The sequence below is a fragment of the Carcharodon carcharias genome, chromosome 11 (genome assembly GCF_017639515.1).
Source record: "Carcharodon carcharias isolate sCarCar2 chromosome 11, sCarCar2.pri, whole genome shotgun sequence".
In the NCBI taxonomy this organism is placed as follows: domain Eukaryota; kingdom Metazoa; phylum Chordata; class Chondrichthyes; order Lamniformes; family Lamnidae; genus Carcharodon; species Carcharodon carcharias.
In genome coordinates, this window is record NC_054477.1 from 58,178,123 (window position 1) to 58,192,282 (window position 14,160).

A 14,160-nucleotide genomic window follows, 5' to 3' on the forward strand; every position below is an offset into this window, starting at 1 on the left:
TTGGCTTTTTGGAAGATGTATCCTTTTATTACCACCTCTTTTATCTATTTTAATCTTATTAAATTTCTCTTCTACGTCTCCCTTTAATGTGACATCGAAAGCATTCTCTTGTTTAATACAGACAAAGTAGGCATTTAGTACCTCACTATGTGCTCTGCTTCCACACAATGTCCTTTATGTTCCCTAATTTACCCCATCCTTCCTTTTGACGATCCTATTACCCTTTACTAGTCATCCAAAAGTTGGTGCTCATTTAATACTGTGCTAATGGTACAGGTTTTGTTCTTAAATCATCTTAAATCCAAAATCATAGGTTTTGCTCTTAATCCTGCAGTGGGACTGGAACCTTGATTCAGACAATCTTATCAATTGAGCTGAAACGTGACTAATTTTGCAATTTTTTAACATCTAATTTTTAAGCTTAATTTATTGCATTCTTACATATGTTATTTAGATTGTCCTCTTAACTGTAAAACAAAATATTCACATATTTAAGCTTGTCCTGCCCCATAAGAGTACATGGGTTTATGATACATTCATGGTTACAGAATATTATATTTCCTTTACATTCAGTTAAATCATTTCATACTAAATAAGGCAAACTTGAGTTTGACGGATAATGCCAACATGCTTACAACTATTGGTCAGGGTACTTTAAGTTAAGTATCTTTCTCACTTTGAAGACCCTGTTTTCTTAGTTTGCTAATGTTTATAATGAACAGCATCCTCTAAAATGAAGCTCAATGGGTCTGCAATAAATTCAACCATACAAAATTCTTACCATGTATCATTCAGACTATCTTCAATGTATTTAGAAGAATGCTTTCTCGTATTGCACTTGTGTAACACTATCATTTATGTAATAATGTAACACGATATGTTTTCAGCTGGACATTTAATTTAAAAAAGAGGATTCTTTTGAGGGGTTTAAAATCCCAGGCCAGCCTGATCAATCAGATTCCTCGATACAAGAATGTCTAGGTCATTGCTGGGGACATGTTATTTTGTGCACTTGGGTGTTCACTGAGATGGATTGCTTAGATTCCTGACATGTTTGTGAAACTGATCTTGGCAGTCTAGTCAGTCCTTCCTGTTGAAACTTTGAATTCATTCCTTTCATTTTGTTGATATTAATATTTTTACACACATTGGAGTTTCTCTCAAAAGATAATCGGATTTCCATCTGCAATATTTAGATGGACTACTTATATTATGGATTGATGCATTAAAGCAACAGCCAATACTGTTGTTAACTACATTTGGAGACTTATGGATATTATGAAAAATATCTGCACATTTAGGCTAATGAAGTAACTCACAAGTGACTTAAGTCACAAGAGGATCAATTTAATGGTAGCTATTCTAAGGGTGTCTTAATACTCCCCATTATATCATGTAAACTGCCTCTCACCTCTTTTTCTAAGGTGCCTGGCTATATCATCATGAAGTCCACTACTCATATATTTAAACTATCTGACAACTGATTTCAGTATCTAACCCTGTGATCCATGAAGCATTTATATGAAACTGAAGATTGTTGGCTTGTGATCTTACCGTTAACACTTACTATACAGTCAGCTGTAGTGTAATGAAAGGTATGTGCACACAGACCCCTTCTCAAAAAATCCTGAATATTCAGAGCTCAGATTGTAATCTTTACTTTTAGATGATAAATGCATTTTCTGCTAAATGTAAGCTTCCCTAGGTGCAGAAGTGTAGTATATCTTGATCATTAAATAGGAAGCATGGGAAACTGATCCATATTCACAAAATTTGCACTTAATACTTCTGCTTTTGCTTTCTTAATGTATAACATTTTTAAGTCAGTATAGGCAGGTGAGACTGCAAATGTACTGCCTGTAGAACAATATTAAAATGCATGTTAAAGTAATTGTTCGGGTCTCTGATTATTTCAGAGAATGTTGGACAAATAAAATTATTTCGATAAGCTATCAACAATCCATACAACATACTTCCTTTCCTGAAAGGCAGGCCTAATTCCAGGATTATGTTAATGCTGCTATGTAAACAAGTCACTAGGACCTGTCAAGACAAAGCCCAAAATTATTCTCTTGTTCAGTCTTTTGCCTCTAAGAAAGGGAGAGCTGCATTTGTGCAAGTTCTGCATAAGCTCTGGCCCCCATAGGCATTATGTATTTAGAGCATGGCTGAGTGTAAATTGTGCGAAACTGTAAGCAGCTTTCCTTGTCTTTGTATTTTTATCCAGAATGAATTATACTTCACAATGCACAAAATTTAGGTTTATGTTCTGCATTAATCTTTATAGTTGTTGAATGGATAGGCAAAAATTTGGCTAAAATGAGAAGTACCCTGGTAGCTTAATGATATATGGTGCAGCTATACTGCTGCTCTGGACTTGATGATCTACATACTTGCGAACAGAAGAATTAGGAGAATAAGTAGGCCATTCAGCCCCTCAAACCTGCTCTGCCATTTGATAAGATCATGGCTAATCTGACTGGTCTCAATTCCACTTTCCTGTCTACCCCCTATACCCCTTTGCTCCCTTGTCAATCAAGAATCTAACTCGGTCTTAAAAATATCCATAAAGGAATACTTTAATCCTTAAAGGATGACGGGGAACCTTTTGTGTTACTGAGTTGCTGGATGTGACTTATATGTAACTTTTTAAAAGCAGGTGAAGTGCGCACATGCAATGGGAATTGGAGTCATGCTCGATGACAGCTATGGTCAATTTATAATGTGTGTTGCACAGCAACATTGGTAGTCTTAGGTAAAAAGAGGTTCAATCGTTGAACTCTGCTTATCCATTAGCTGCACCTAACATAGTCAATGACTTGTATGCTTTTCAAGTTTAAAATCTTTTTAGATATAGTGACCACTGCATTGGATTACAACACGCAAGCTTTCAGTCTCTGTGGTTTGTTGTACACAATCGTTGAAAGAACTGGGTTCAAAGGGAATGCCTTGTTTTTCAAGTCATGGAAGTAAAAATACAAATTCATGCTGACTGTGGATTCTATACAGTTCTTCTGGTACAAGCATTCTCTGCTATTAATAGTAAAATAGATGGACATACAAATTATATTCATTGAGACACATTTTCACTTGTGGCATATGGATCCGTAGAATGATGAGATATGGATTTGAACTCTAATTTTTTTAGTAATCTTATTCAGGCTGCACAATGAATAACAACTTATATTTATATAGTGCCTTTAACATAAAACTTCCCAAGGTGCTTAACAAGAGCGTTATAAAACAAAATATAATACTGAGCCACATAAGGAGATATTAGTTCAGATGACCAAACATTTGGTTAAAGAGGTAAGTTTTAAGGTGTCTCAAAGGAAGAAGGTAAAGTAGGGAGGCAGAAGTATAGGGAACATATTTCAGAGGTCAGAAGATGCAACCACCAATGGTTGAGCAATTTAAATTGGGGGTGCTCAAACAGCCAGAATTGAATGAGCCTAGGCATTCTGGAGGGTTCTGGACCCGGAGGAGATTACAGAGATAGGGAGTGGTGAGGCCATGGAGGGATTTGAAAACAAAGATGAGAATTTTAAAATCAAGATGTTGCTTGACCAGGAGCCAATGGAGATCAAACGCAGGAGTATTTATTAACAGGTTTTACTGCGAGTTATGAAATGAGCAGTAGTTTTAGATAACCTCAAGTTTACGGAGGGTTGAATCAGGAAGATCAGCCAGACGTGCTTTGGAATTGTCAAACTTGGAGGTAACGAAGGTATGAATGAAGGTTGTAGCAGCAGATGAGCTGAGACAGGACAAAATGGGACAATATTATGGAGGTTGAAATGAGCAATCTTATTGGTTGAAAGACTGCCTTTGACCGAGTATGGCATCAAGGATCCCTAGCAAAGCTGGAGTCGGTGAGAATCTGGGGGGAACCTGTCCACTGGTTTGAGTCATACCTAGCACAAAGAAAGATGGTTGTGGTTGTTGAAGGTCAGTCATCTCAGTCCCAGGACATCACTGCAGGAGTTCCTCAGGGTAGTGTCCAGGCTCAGCCATCATCAGCTGCGTCATCAACGACCTTCATTCCATCATAAGGTCAAAAGTGGGAATGTTCGCTGATGATTGCACAATGTTCAGCACCATTCGTGACTCCTCTGGTACAGAAGCAGTCCATGTCCAAATGCAACAAGTCCTGGACAATATCCAGGCTTGGGCTGACAAGTGGCAAGTAACATTCACGCCATAGAAGTGCCAGGCAATAATCATCTCCAACAAGGGAGAATCTAACCAACGCCTCTTGACATTCAATGGTATTATGATCACTGAATCCCCACTATCAACATCCTTGGGGGTTACCATTGACCAGAAACTGAACTGGACTAGCTGTATAAATAACGTGCCTACAAGAGCAGGTCAGAGGCTGGGAATTCTGTGGTAATAACTCACCTCCTGACTCGCCAAAGCCTGTTCACCATCTACAGGGCACAAGTCAGGAGTGTGATGGAATACTCACCACTTGTCTGGATGAGTGCAGCTCCAACAACACTCAGGAAACTTGACACCATCCAGGACAAAGCAGCCAGCTTGACTGGCACACATCCACTCTCTCCATCACCAGTGCACAGTGACAGCAGTTTTTATCATCTACAAGATGCACTGCAGCAATTTATTAAGGCGCCTTAGACAGCACTTCCAAACCTACGACTGCTACCATCTAGAAGGATAAGGGCAGCAGATGCATGGCAACACCCCACCTGAAAGATCCCCTCCAAGCCACACACATCCTGACTTGGAACTACATTGCCGTTTCTTTACTGTTGCTGGGTCAAAATTCCGGAACACTCTCCCTGACGGCTCTGTGAGTGTACCTACACCACAGGGACTGCAGCAGTTCAAGATGGCAGCTCACCACCACCTTCTCGAGTGTAGTTAGGGATGGGCAATAAATGCTAGCCGAGCCAGCAAAGCCCATATCCCATGAATGAATTTTAAAAAATGAGGTTGAAACTTACCGTGGAGTCAAACATGACACCAAGTTTGCAAACAGCCTGGTTTAATCTCAGACACTTGCCAAAGGGAGGGATGGAGTCGGTATCTAGGGAGCGGAGTTTTGAGTGGGGACTAAAAAACAATGGCTTCATTCTTCTCGATATTTGGAGGAAATTTCTGTTCACCCAGTACTGGATGTCAGATAAGGAGCCTGATAATTTAGCAAAAGTGGAAGAATCAAGAGTGATGTGGTGTTGCAGTAGAGATGGATGTTATCAGCATACATATGAAAATTAATACTGTGCCTTTGGATGATGTCACCAAGGGGCAGCATGTAGATGCGAAACAAGAGGGATCCAAGAACAGGTCCTTGGGGACAGTAGAGGTAATATTGTGGAAGTGAGAAGAGAAATCGTTGCAAGTGATTAAATTGATAAGAAAAATTGAGAGCAGTCCCACCCAGCTAGACAACAGTGGAGAGGCATTGGAGAAGGATCATGTGGCCAACCATGTTAGTAGCTGTAGACAGGGTCAAGAAGGATGAGGAGGGAAAGTTTACCTTTGTCACAGTCACATAGGGTGACATTTGTGAATTAAGAGTTGTTTTGGTACTGTGACAGAGGTGGAAACCCGATTTGCGGGATTCAAATATGGAGTTCCAGGGAAGGATTAGAATGGATTTGGGAGGCAACTACATGTTCAAGGAATTTGCAGAAGAAAAGAAGGTTCGAGATAAATGGTAGTTTGAAAGGATGGTGGAATCAAGGGTTGGTTCCTTGAGAGGGGTGATGACAGAAAATTTGAAGGAGAAAGAGCAGAACCTGAAAAGAATAGTGTTAATGATGGCAGCCAACACAGTTACCAGGAGTGGCAGTTGGGTCATCAACAGCTTAGTAGGAAATAAGATGAAGGGAGCAGGAGGTGGGTCTCATGGGCAAGATGAGCTTGGAGAGGGCATGAGGAGAGAAACTAGAGAAAGATGCGAGTTCAGGGCTAGAGCAGGAGGGAGCATTTTAGGAGATTTAGGCAGGCGAAATACTGAATAGGAAAAGCAAAGCAATGTGAAGATAAATCACGCTTAGTGCTTTCAACCCACCATCCAGCAAACCATTTGAAATTAACACTAGTAACAGATTGCAAATAGGTTGCATGTGTGTTGTCTGGTTCAGGGAATGGTAAGAACAATGAGGCAAATATAACTAGTAGAGTTGAAGAAAAAAGTCAGTTGGTATTTAATATTTTAATCATGCAGTATTACCAAAGAGTTTTACATTGGTGAAGATTTTTACAACTTTATATTCAAATATCTAACTTTTTTGTCTTTATTCAGACCACCAATGGTGTAACGACACGTGATGAGGAAGAAATCAGTGAAGTACAAGAAGATGATCGAGAGATGTTCTCAGACCAGTTGGCAAGTATCGGCATGCTAGGAAGAATAGCAGCAGACCACTGCATACCACTTCTTATAAGGTAGGTTGCTAATTTATTATTACAAGAATTTAGCACCCGATTGACTTAAAATAAATTATCATCTTCATCTTAAATTCATATGGCCATCTCTATAATGCTCATTTTGGGAAATGTTCAGAAATGACTTTTAAATGGAATTGGTTGCTGCCTCATAACTTGAGGCAAAAGTATATCGAGTGTGTGTTCTGGGAAGTTACACTGCTTCCATTTATTCTTTCCTTGACCAATCCGATTGAGAAGAGATCCTTTTTTGTTTGCCTTTTTTTAAGTCTCTTCCTGAAGACATTGCCTGGGGTACTATAACATTGGTAGTCTCTCTCCAGCATCATCCCCTGGTGGCAATTATTAATATGTCAGCTGTAATACCAAATGCTGAAGGGCTATCCATTCATGGGAAGCATCATAGCCAAACAAAATTCTGACCTAACCTGACATCTATGTGCCACACCTCAGGGTTTGCTGAAAACCGTTTGGAGTGAAAACCTAGGCCTATTTCCCCATCTTTAACCAAGACTAGTTGTAATAACTTATATTTTACAAAACACCTTTGCCATAGCAAAAAGTTCAAAGATACTTCACTTCATTTTGAAGTACCTTACTAATGCCCTAATCTAGATCATCTAACTCAATAGTTTAAGGATTGAATCTGGAACATTTGGAGCAGAGGACAATATAATAGGTCTCTGTGGAGAGGGCAGGGCAATGTGATTACTTTGGATTTCTCTGGAAAAGGACAGGTATAGACACAATGGGCCAAGCTATATTGTATGCTTCCATAGTTCTATCAAAGTGACTTCAATACCAGCCTAGCTGCGAATTCCTAAGAACAAATATTGGGCCAGAATTTCCGAGGAGTGGCAATCACAATTGGATTGCCACTCTGCTCCTTTTTACTTATCCAGGCCAGGAGCTGCACATTTCTTGCCCGCTCTCCCAAACCAGGCCTAGTGAGAACTGTGAAGTGTAACTGGCTCAGGACTCCTTCCAGTGTAGGGCAGCAGCGTCGGCGGAAGTGAAGCCACGTCTCCTTTTTTGCACACTAACTGCTGTAAAGCAGGTAAGTTTAAAAGTCCCAGCCACTTTGAGAAACCAAGGAGAAAGTAAGAGCATGGGGATCAGGGTGGAGAGGGGTCGCATGGTCAGTCAGGGGAGGAGGGGTTGAGGGGGTAGAATAGGCCAGGGTAGGTTGGGTGAGTGTTAGGATGGGTCGGCGTGGGGAGTGGGGATGGGGGGGGTTGCATCTGATGGTAAGTCGAGAGGTCGGCAGAGTAGACCAGAGGTGGGGTGTCAAGGTGGGGGAATCAGGAGTTAGAAGTGGTCTTACTCCTTTTAAATTTTTCTGGGCAACTTTTCTGCTAAGAGAGTTGGAACTATCTGAAGTCTCCGATTTAAGTCGGAGTATGGGATGGTTCTCTGCAGTGTAATTGCCCATCGGACGTTTAAACTTCCTGGGCAATTCCATGCAGTCCTTGCTTAGGGATTCCAGGGAGTCCCCCAGTGCATATTCTGGGGTCCTTCCTGGCCCCCACCCCCCTGCAGGGAACGTAAGTTCTGGGATATTAGAAATAATCTTTTATGAAATGCAACTAGACTGATGTCTGAATTGTCAGCCTTCCATTGTCCCTTTATTTGTGTACATAGAAGAATCAGCTAGTGTAGTTAGTGGGATTGGGACATTCGACTGGCACAGACAAATTAGGGGTGTAGTGAGGCTGTAATTGGATCCCACCAAATAGGAATGGTTTTATAACACAGACAATGCAAACAACTCCAAAAAGCAAGCACATTTCCTATAATGTATTGGACCTGATGACCTATAGGAATTGAGCAACATGTACATTCAGACAGCACAAGGAACACCATGTAGAGGATTATCAAAAAAAAGTTGTTCTGAAACTGAAATAAAAATGAACCTGAATATTTTTGAAATCTAACACTTCTTGTTTTCTCCTCTTATTAAGTCATTAAATGTATATTATGGGGAGACGGTGGCATAGTGGTAATGTCACTGGACTAATAATCCAGAGGTTCAGACTCATGCTCTGGGGCATGGGTTCAAATTCCGCCATGATAGCTGGTGAAATTTAAATTCAATTAATAAAACCTGGAATCAAAAAGCTAGTCTCAGTAATAGTGATCTTGAAACTGTTGCAGATTGTCGTAAAAACCCATCTGGTCCTTGAGGCAAGGAAATCTGCCGTCCTTAACTGGTCCAGCCTACATGTGATTCCAGACCCACAGTAATGTGGTTGACATTTAACTGCTCTCTGAAATGACATAGCAAGCCACTCCATTCAAGGGTATTTAGGGATGGGCAACAAATGCTGGCCGTGCCAATGACTCCCACTTACGATGAAAGAATAAATAAGTTTTAAAAAGTCATTAAATTGATAGGTTAACGGACAGTAATCATCTATGGCAATGATGCCCAATAAGTTAGCTGTTAGCCACATGTGGTTAATTGGAAATCCAGATGGGGCTAATTGCATATTTGATTCATAAATTTAAAAAATGTGTAATTGTCGCCTGTGTTGGGATGTGAACTAATTACTCATGTTTGCACAGCATATTTTGTTGCGATCCCTGTAGAGACCTAAAACTTTTTAAAAGATATTTGTGCTCCCAGTGATCAACTTAAAGGAATTTCAAGTTTTAAGACTTTTGCTGTAGCTAACAAACTAAAAAACAACATTGATTAAACATTATTTGGTAGGCAGCTAATTCTCTTTATGTTTTAACAAAACTGATAACTCCACACTGCATACATATTACAGAGAATATACGTTACAGCATGCTCACCACAGGATTACAGTCTTTATAGGAAACATTCCACGGTCACTCCCAGCATCCAGTGGGTTCACATCTCCACTTTGTCAAGCCAGTAATGTCAAATGAACGTTGAAAGATACTTCCCTCAGGTTTTGGAGAACTTCCAAGCTGACTACCAATTGTAAGGTCTGCTCCCAGCCTCGCCAAGGCAAATCTTCCCAAGTCTTTATAGTGCCTTGGGATGCATCTCTTTTACCAGAGACTGTCCTACTTCTTGCATTCCACCTGGTACTTTACAGTGACCTCAGAGCTGCCTTCTCTCTGACCACGTCAGCTGCAGCCTTTTGCCTCTGTGAGACCTCTCTCTCGTGCTCCCGCACTCCCCCTCGCTCCAAAAACTGAGATCAAATGTCTGTCCACAGTTAGTCCAAATGCTCTTGCCTTTGTTTTCAAATGTGAACATGTTTCACCTTGCTCCAATAGCCAGCCACTCAAAAAGGGCACATCCTGGCAAAAGACATAATCTGCAACTGTGTTCTGAATGGAGAGGGAGGGCCAGTCGGTTGCATCTAATTGTGCAAGTTATCATTCTCAACAATCGTTCTGATCAAGTGAAAGAGTAAAATTGTCGCTTGAAACTGTTGGACGAAAGCCTAGAAGCTGTAAGAAGTACTGTCTGACAGAAGCAGTCCATGCACACATGCAGCAAGAACTGGACAACATTCAGGCTTGGGCTATTAAGTGACAAGTAAGATTCGTGCCACACAAATGCCAGGCAATGACCATCTCCAACAAGAGAGAATCCAACCATTTCCCCTTGGCATTCAATAGCATTACCATAGCTGAAACCCCTGGGGTTACCATTGACCAGAAACTGAACTGGACCAGCCATATAAATACTATGGTTACAAGAGCAGGTCAGACGCTGGGAATTCTGCAATTAGTAACTCTCCTGACTCCCCCCAAAGCCTGTCCACCAGCTACAAGGCATAAGTAAGGAGTATGATGGAATACTCTGCACTTGCCTGGATGAGAGCAGCTCCAACAACACTCAAGGAGTTCAGCACCATCCAGGACAAAGCAGCCCACATGATCCACCTTCAACATCAATTTCCACCACCACTGATGCACAGTGGCAGAAGCGTGTACCATCTGCAAGACTGCAGGAACTCGAGGAAGGCTTCTTCGACAGCACTTTCCAAACTTGTGACTCCTACAAGGGCAAGGACAAGGGCTGCAGATGTGTGGGAATACCACCACCTGCAAGTTCCCCTCCAAGCCACACACCATCCTGACTTGGAACTATATTGCTGTTTCTTCACTGGTGCTGGGTCAAAATCCCGGAATTCCCTCCCTAGCAGCACAATGGGCATACCTTCAACACATGGACTGCAGCAGTTCAAGAAGGCAGCTCATCACCACCTTCTCAAGGGCAATTCAGGATGGGCATTAAAAATGCTGGCCTTGCCAGCGACGCCCATATTCCAAAAGAATAAAAAAAATACATACCTGTATTCTAATCTTTGAAAAGGAAAGACCGCAACATTTAGCATCGAATGGTGCCAGACACTAAGTAAATGTATTTGTGAAGTACATTTGCCTGTATTGCGAGTAAAGCATTTTGTGTTAAAATGATGTTTCCATTACATGTGACTACTATTTTCTACTGGACAGTATTGATCTATGTAAAGATAAATCATCCAGAACCAAGGGGATTATTGATTTGAATGTTCGATCGAGTTATAAATAAGATGATTCAATAACTGTATAATCTCTATACTTTAAACATTGTAAATACTAGAGCATTTTTTAATTAGCTTTTGATTTTATTCATGACTATGTAATGTGATAAATTTTTGTTTTTCCCTTTCTTTCTCCCATACACTCTTTTTTCTTGGAAACCTGTTCCAGTGTTTCTGTCAGTGTTCCTTTATATTCACCTTTGTTAGAGCATAACAATAGCGCCCAGGGTGATTTGTCCACCTTGTAAGAGTGCAATTGAGATAGTCAGTCATGCATCCTACACCTTGTCCCCCTCTGTACAGTGTGTTACAGCCAGCCCCTGGAACAAATATCAATCACCATTTTTTAATAACCTTTAGAGATTCTTTATGTGCACATTTGGGGATTAAATGCCAATGAATTGATTCTGTAATTTGATAAACTTGATTTTTCTTTTGTCTCATGCAGTTTATTGGAAGATAGAGTAACAAGACTTCATGGCCAGTTACAAAGGCAACAACAGCAGTTTCTTTCATCACCAGGACCAGCAACATTGGATAATAAAGTACTGGATGATTTGTATGAGGATATTCATTGGCTACTTTTAGTCACAGGTAGGTTCACTACTAAGTATATCGCGACAAACCTTGCGCTTTGGGAAAAGCCTGTGTTATGGGATAGAAGCTTTTAAAAAAAAGGCAGATAAAGCTAATTGGGATATCTAATTACAGCTTGGGGTTCTGCAGCTGGGAGAAGAAAACAGTTGCAGAAAGAAGACAGACACATCCTGGTGAAGAAACAGGAAGAAGTCTTTGAGAATAGGACAGGAACTATGAAACTGTGGGTGTAAGGGAGCTGAGGTGGGAAGTAGTAGCAGCTACTGGAGGAGATCAAAAAGGCGGATTCCAAGAGCTGAGCATTGAGGCTGGGAAAGATGTAACCTTTGGGGGCCATTGGAAATCAGATGTGGTGAAACTGCTGTCAGAAGGGACTTGGGGCCTACCTCCTGTCTGAGTAAAGGAACTGAATCCCCACCTGGGAAATGCAGAGAGCTGTGGGGCTCAGTAACTGAGTTTAATGATGAGGGGTGAGAGTGCTTGTAGCTTTGTACAACATATCTTTGTTGTATCGATGATTTAGAGCGAAATTTTCCTGTTTATTTGAAGTATCATTTGCCTGTTAATATTTGAATTGTGTTGATTTTGATTTGTTACTGTAAAAGTTTTAGAAGTTGAAATTTTGTCCATTGGTTTTCTTTCCATTGGCATTGTGGGAATTCCTTTCTTTTTAAAAAAGTCACTATGGGGATCGTAATAATTTAAATATGAAAGAAAAAGACTAATGGGTGTTTATATTTATCTTTATTGAAAAGAAGGCTGTGTAAATTAAACCAAGTGACTTGGCAGTTCTTTAAAAAGAATTTTAAATTTGCTAATCATCAAACAAGTCAATTTTCTTTAACCTTTGGTCTGTTTAGCACTCTCCTTAAAATGATCATTTCAGACCATGTGTACTAACATAACAACCTACTGTAGAGTAGCCAAAAAGTTTAAATGTATGTTATTTGCTGGAGTAGAGTTCATTTTAGTTAACTATGGAAGAATGCTCTTTAGAGAGCAGAAGTAGTTGTAGTGCTAGGTGGCCATTTCATAAGCATTTCAAGGAGTCAAATTACTTGAAAAAGGAATGTACACAACAGTTTGGATTGTAAAAAGCAATGCTATGTATGTATTTGTATTGTTGGTATTAATATCTCTGTTTGTAGGTAGGAAGTTCGTGCTTTTATAACCAAAGTACTTGGAAGAATCTTGACATGAAAAACAATGCATATGGAGAGAAACTGTATTCCTTAATTGCATGATCTTCTCTCTGTATAATGAAATATTTTGTTACACGAAATTCATTTTGGTTTATGTTCATTGTAGTTTGTCAAGATAAATGAAATAAATTATTTTTATAGAATGCTAAACCGGACTTGTAACCTGGTATCTTTGTTAATGTTGCTAGGCTACCTCTTAGCTGATGATACTCAGGGAGAGACTCCTCTTATACCTCCAGAAATAATGGAATATTCCATTAAGCATGCCACTGAAGTTGACATTAACACAACACTTCAGATTCTGGGTTCCCCAGGGGAAAAAGCTTCCTCTATTCCAGGATGTAACAGAACAGATTCTGTGATTAGGTAAGAGTTGATTTTTTTTTTTAAGTGATATGATTGGAAGAAAGGTTGCTATGCATATAGTTTTTACTCAAAATCTTTCTAAAATTAGCTGTAATGACTGAGAAAATTAGAAACTGCTATCTTGTTCCACCTAAAACCTTAGACCTATTGAAAGTATAAGTGGCAAGTAACATTCACAGCATACATGTACCAGGCAATAACCATTTCCCCATGACATTCAACAGCATTGCCATCACTGAATCCCCCACTATCAACATCCAGGGGGGTTACCACTGACCAGAAACTGAACTGGACCAGCCATATAAATACTGTGGCTACTAGGTCAGAGGCTGAGAATTCTGAGGTGAGTAACTTATCCACTGACTCCCCAAAGCCTGTCCACCATCCACTACCAAGACACAAGTCAGGCATGTGGAGGAATACCCTCCACTTGTCTGGATGATTGCAGCTCCAACAACACAAGAAGCTCAACACATTCAGGACAAAGCAGTCTGCTTGATTGGCACCCCATCCACCAACTTAAACACTACTCTCTCCACCATCAACACAGTGGCAGCAGTGTGTACCACATACAAGATACACTGCAGCAACTCATCAAGCCTCACTCAGCATCACCTTGCAAACCTTTGACCTCTACCACCAAGAAGGACCACCAGATGCATGAGAACACCACCACAAGCAAGTTACCATCCAAGCCACACACAACCCTGACTTGGAACTATATCTTCACTGTTGCTGGGTTAAAACCATGGAACCCCTTCCTAACAGCACTGTGGGTGTACCTACACTACATGGACTGCAGCAGTTCAATAAGGTGGCTTACTACCACCTTCTCGAGGCAATTGGGGATGGGCAGCACATGCTGGCCTGGGCAGCACATGCTGGCCTAGCCAGCGACTCCCATGAAGGAATAGGTAATATAGAAAGTAAAAGGCCATAACTTCAGTGGAGTGTCAATCACAGTCAGATTGCCACTCGTCCCCTAGTTACACCCTGAAATACAGCTTTCCATCTCGGGCCGGGTGAGGAAGGTGCAGCACGCCGGTCCCCAAGGCCTTCAGTTG

At 40.6% G+C, this 14,160-nt stretch overlaps 1 protein-coding gene across 2 annotated transcripts in view; it reads left to right on the top strand.

Moving 5' to 3' along the window:
• The window catches only part of xpo4 (exportin 4), a 152,262-nt gene that overhangs the window by 93,178 nt on the left and 44,924 nt on the right, over nucleotides 1–14,160 (top strand). For both annotated transcript variants that reach the window (XM_041199083.1, XM_041199084.1), the window contains 3 exons: nucleotides 6,278–6,420; nucleotides 11,380–11,525; nucleotides 12,919–13,096. In XM_041199083.1, the coding sequence (XP_041055017.1) occupies nucleotides 6,278–6,420; nucleotides 11,380–11,525; nucleotides 12,919–13,096 (467 nt within the window). The remainder of the gene's footprint in view (nucleotides 1–6,277; nucleotides 6,421–11,379; nucleotides 11,526–12,918; nucleotides 13,097–14,160) is intronic.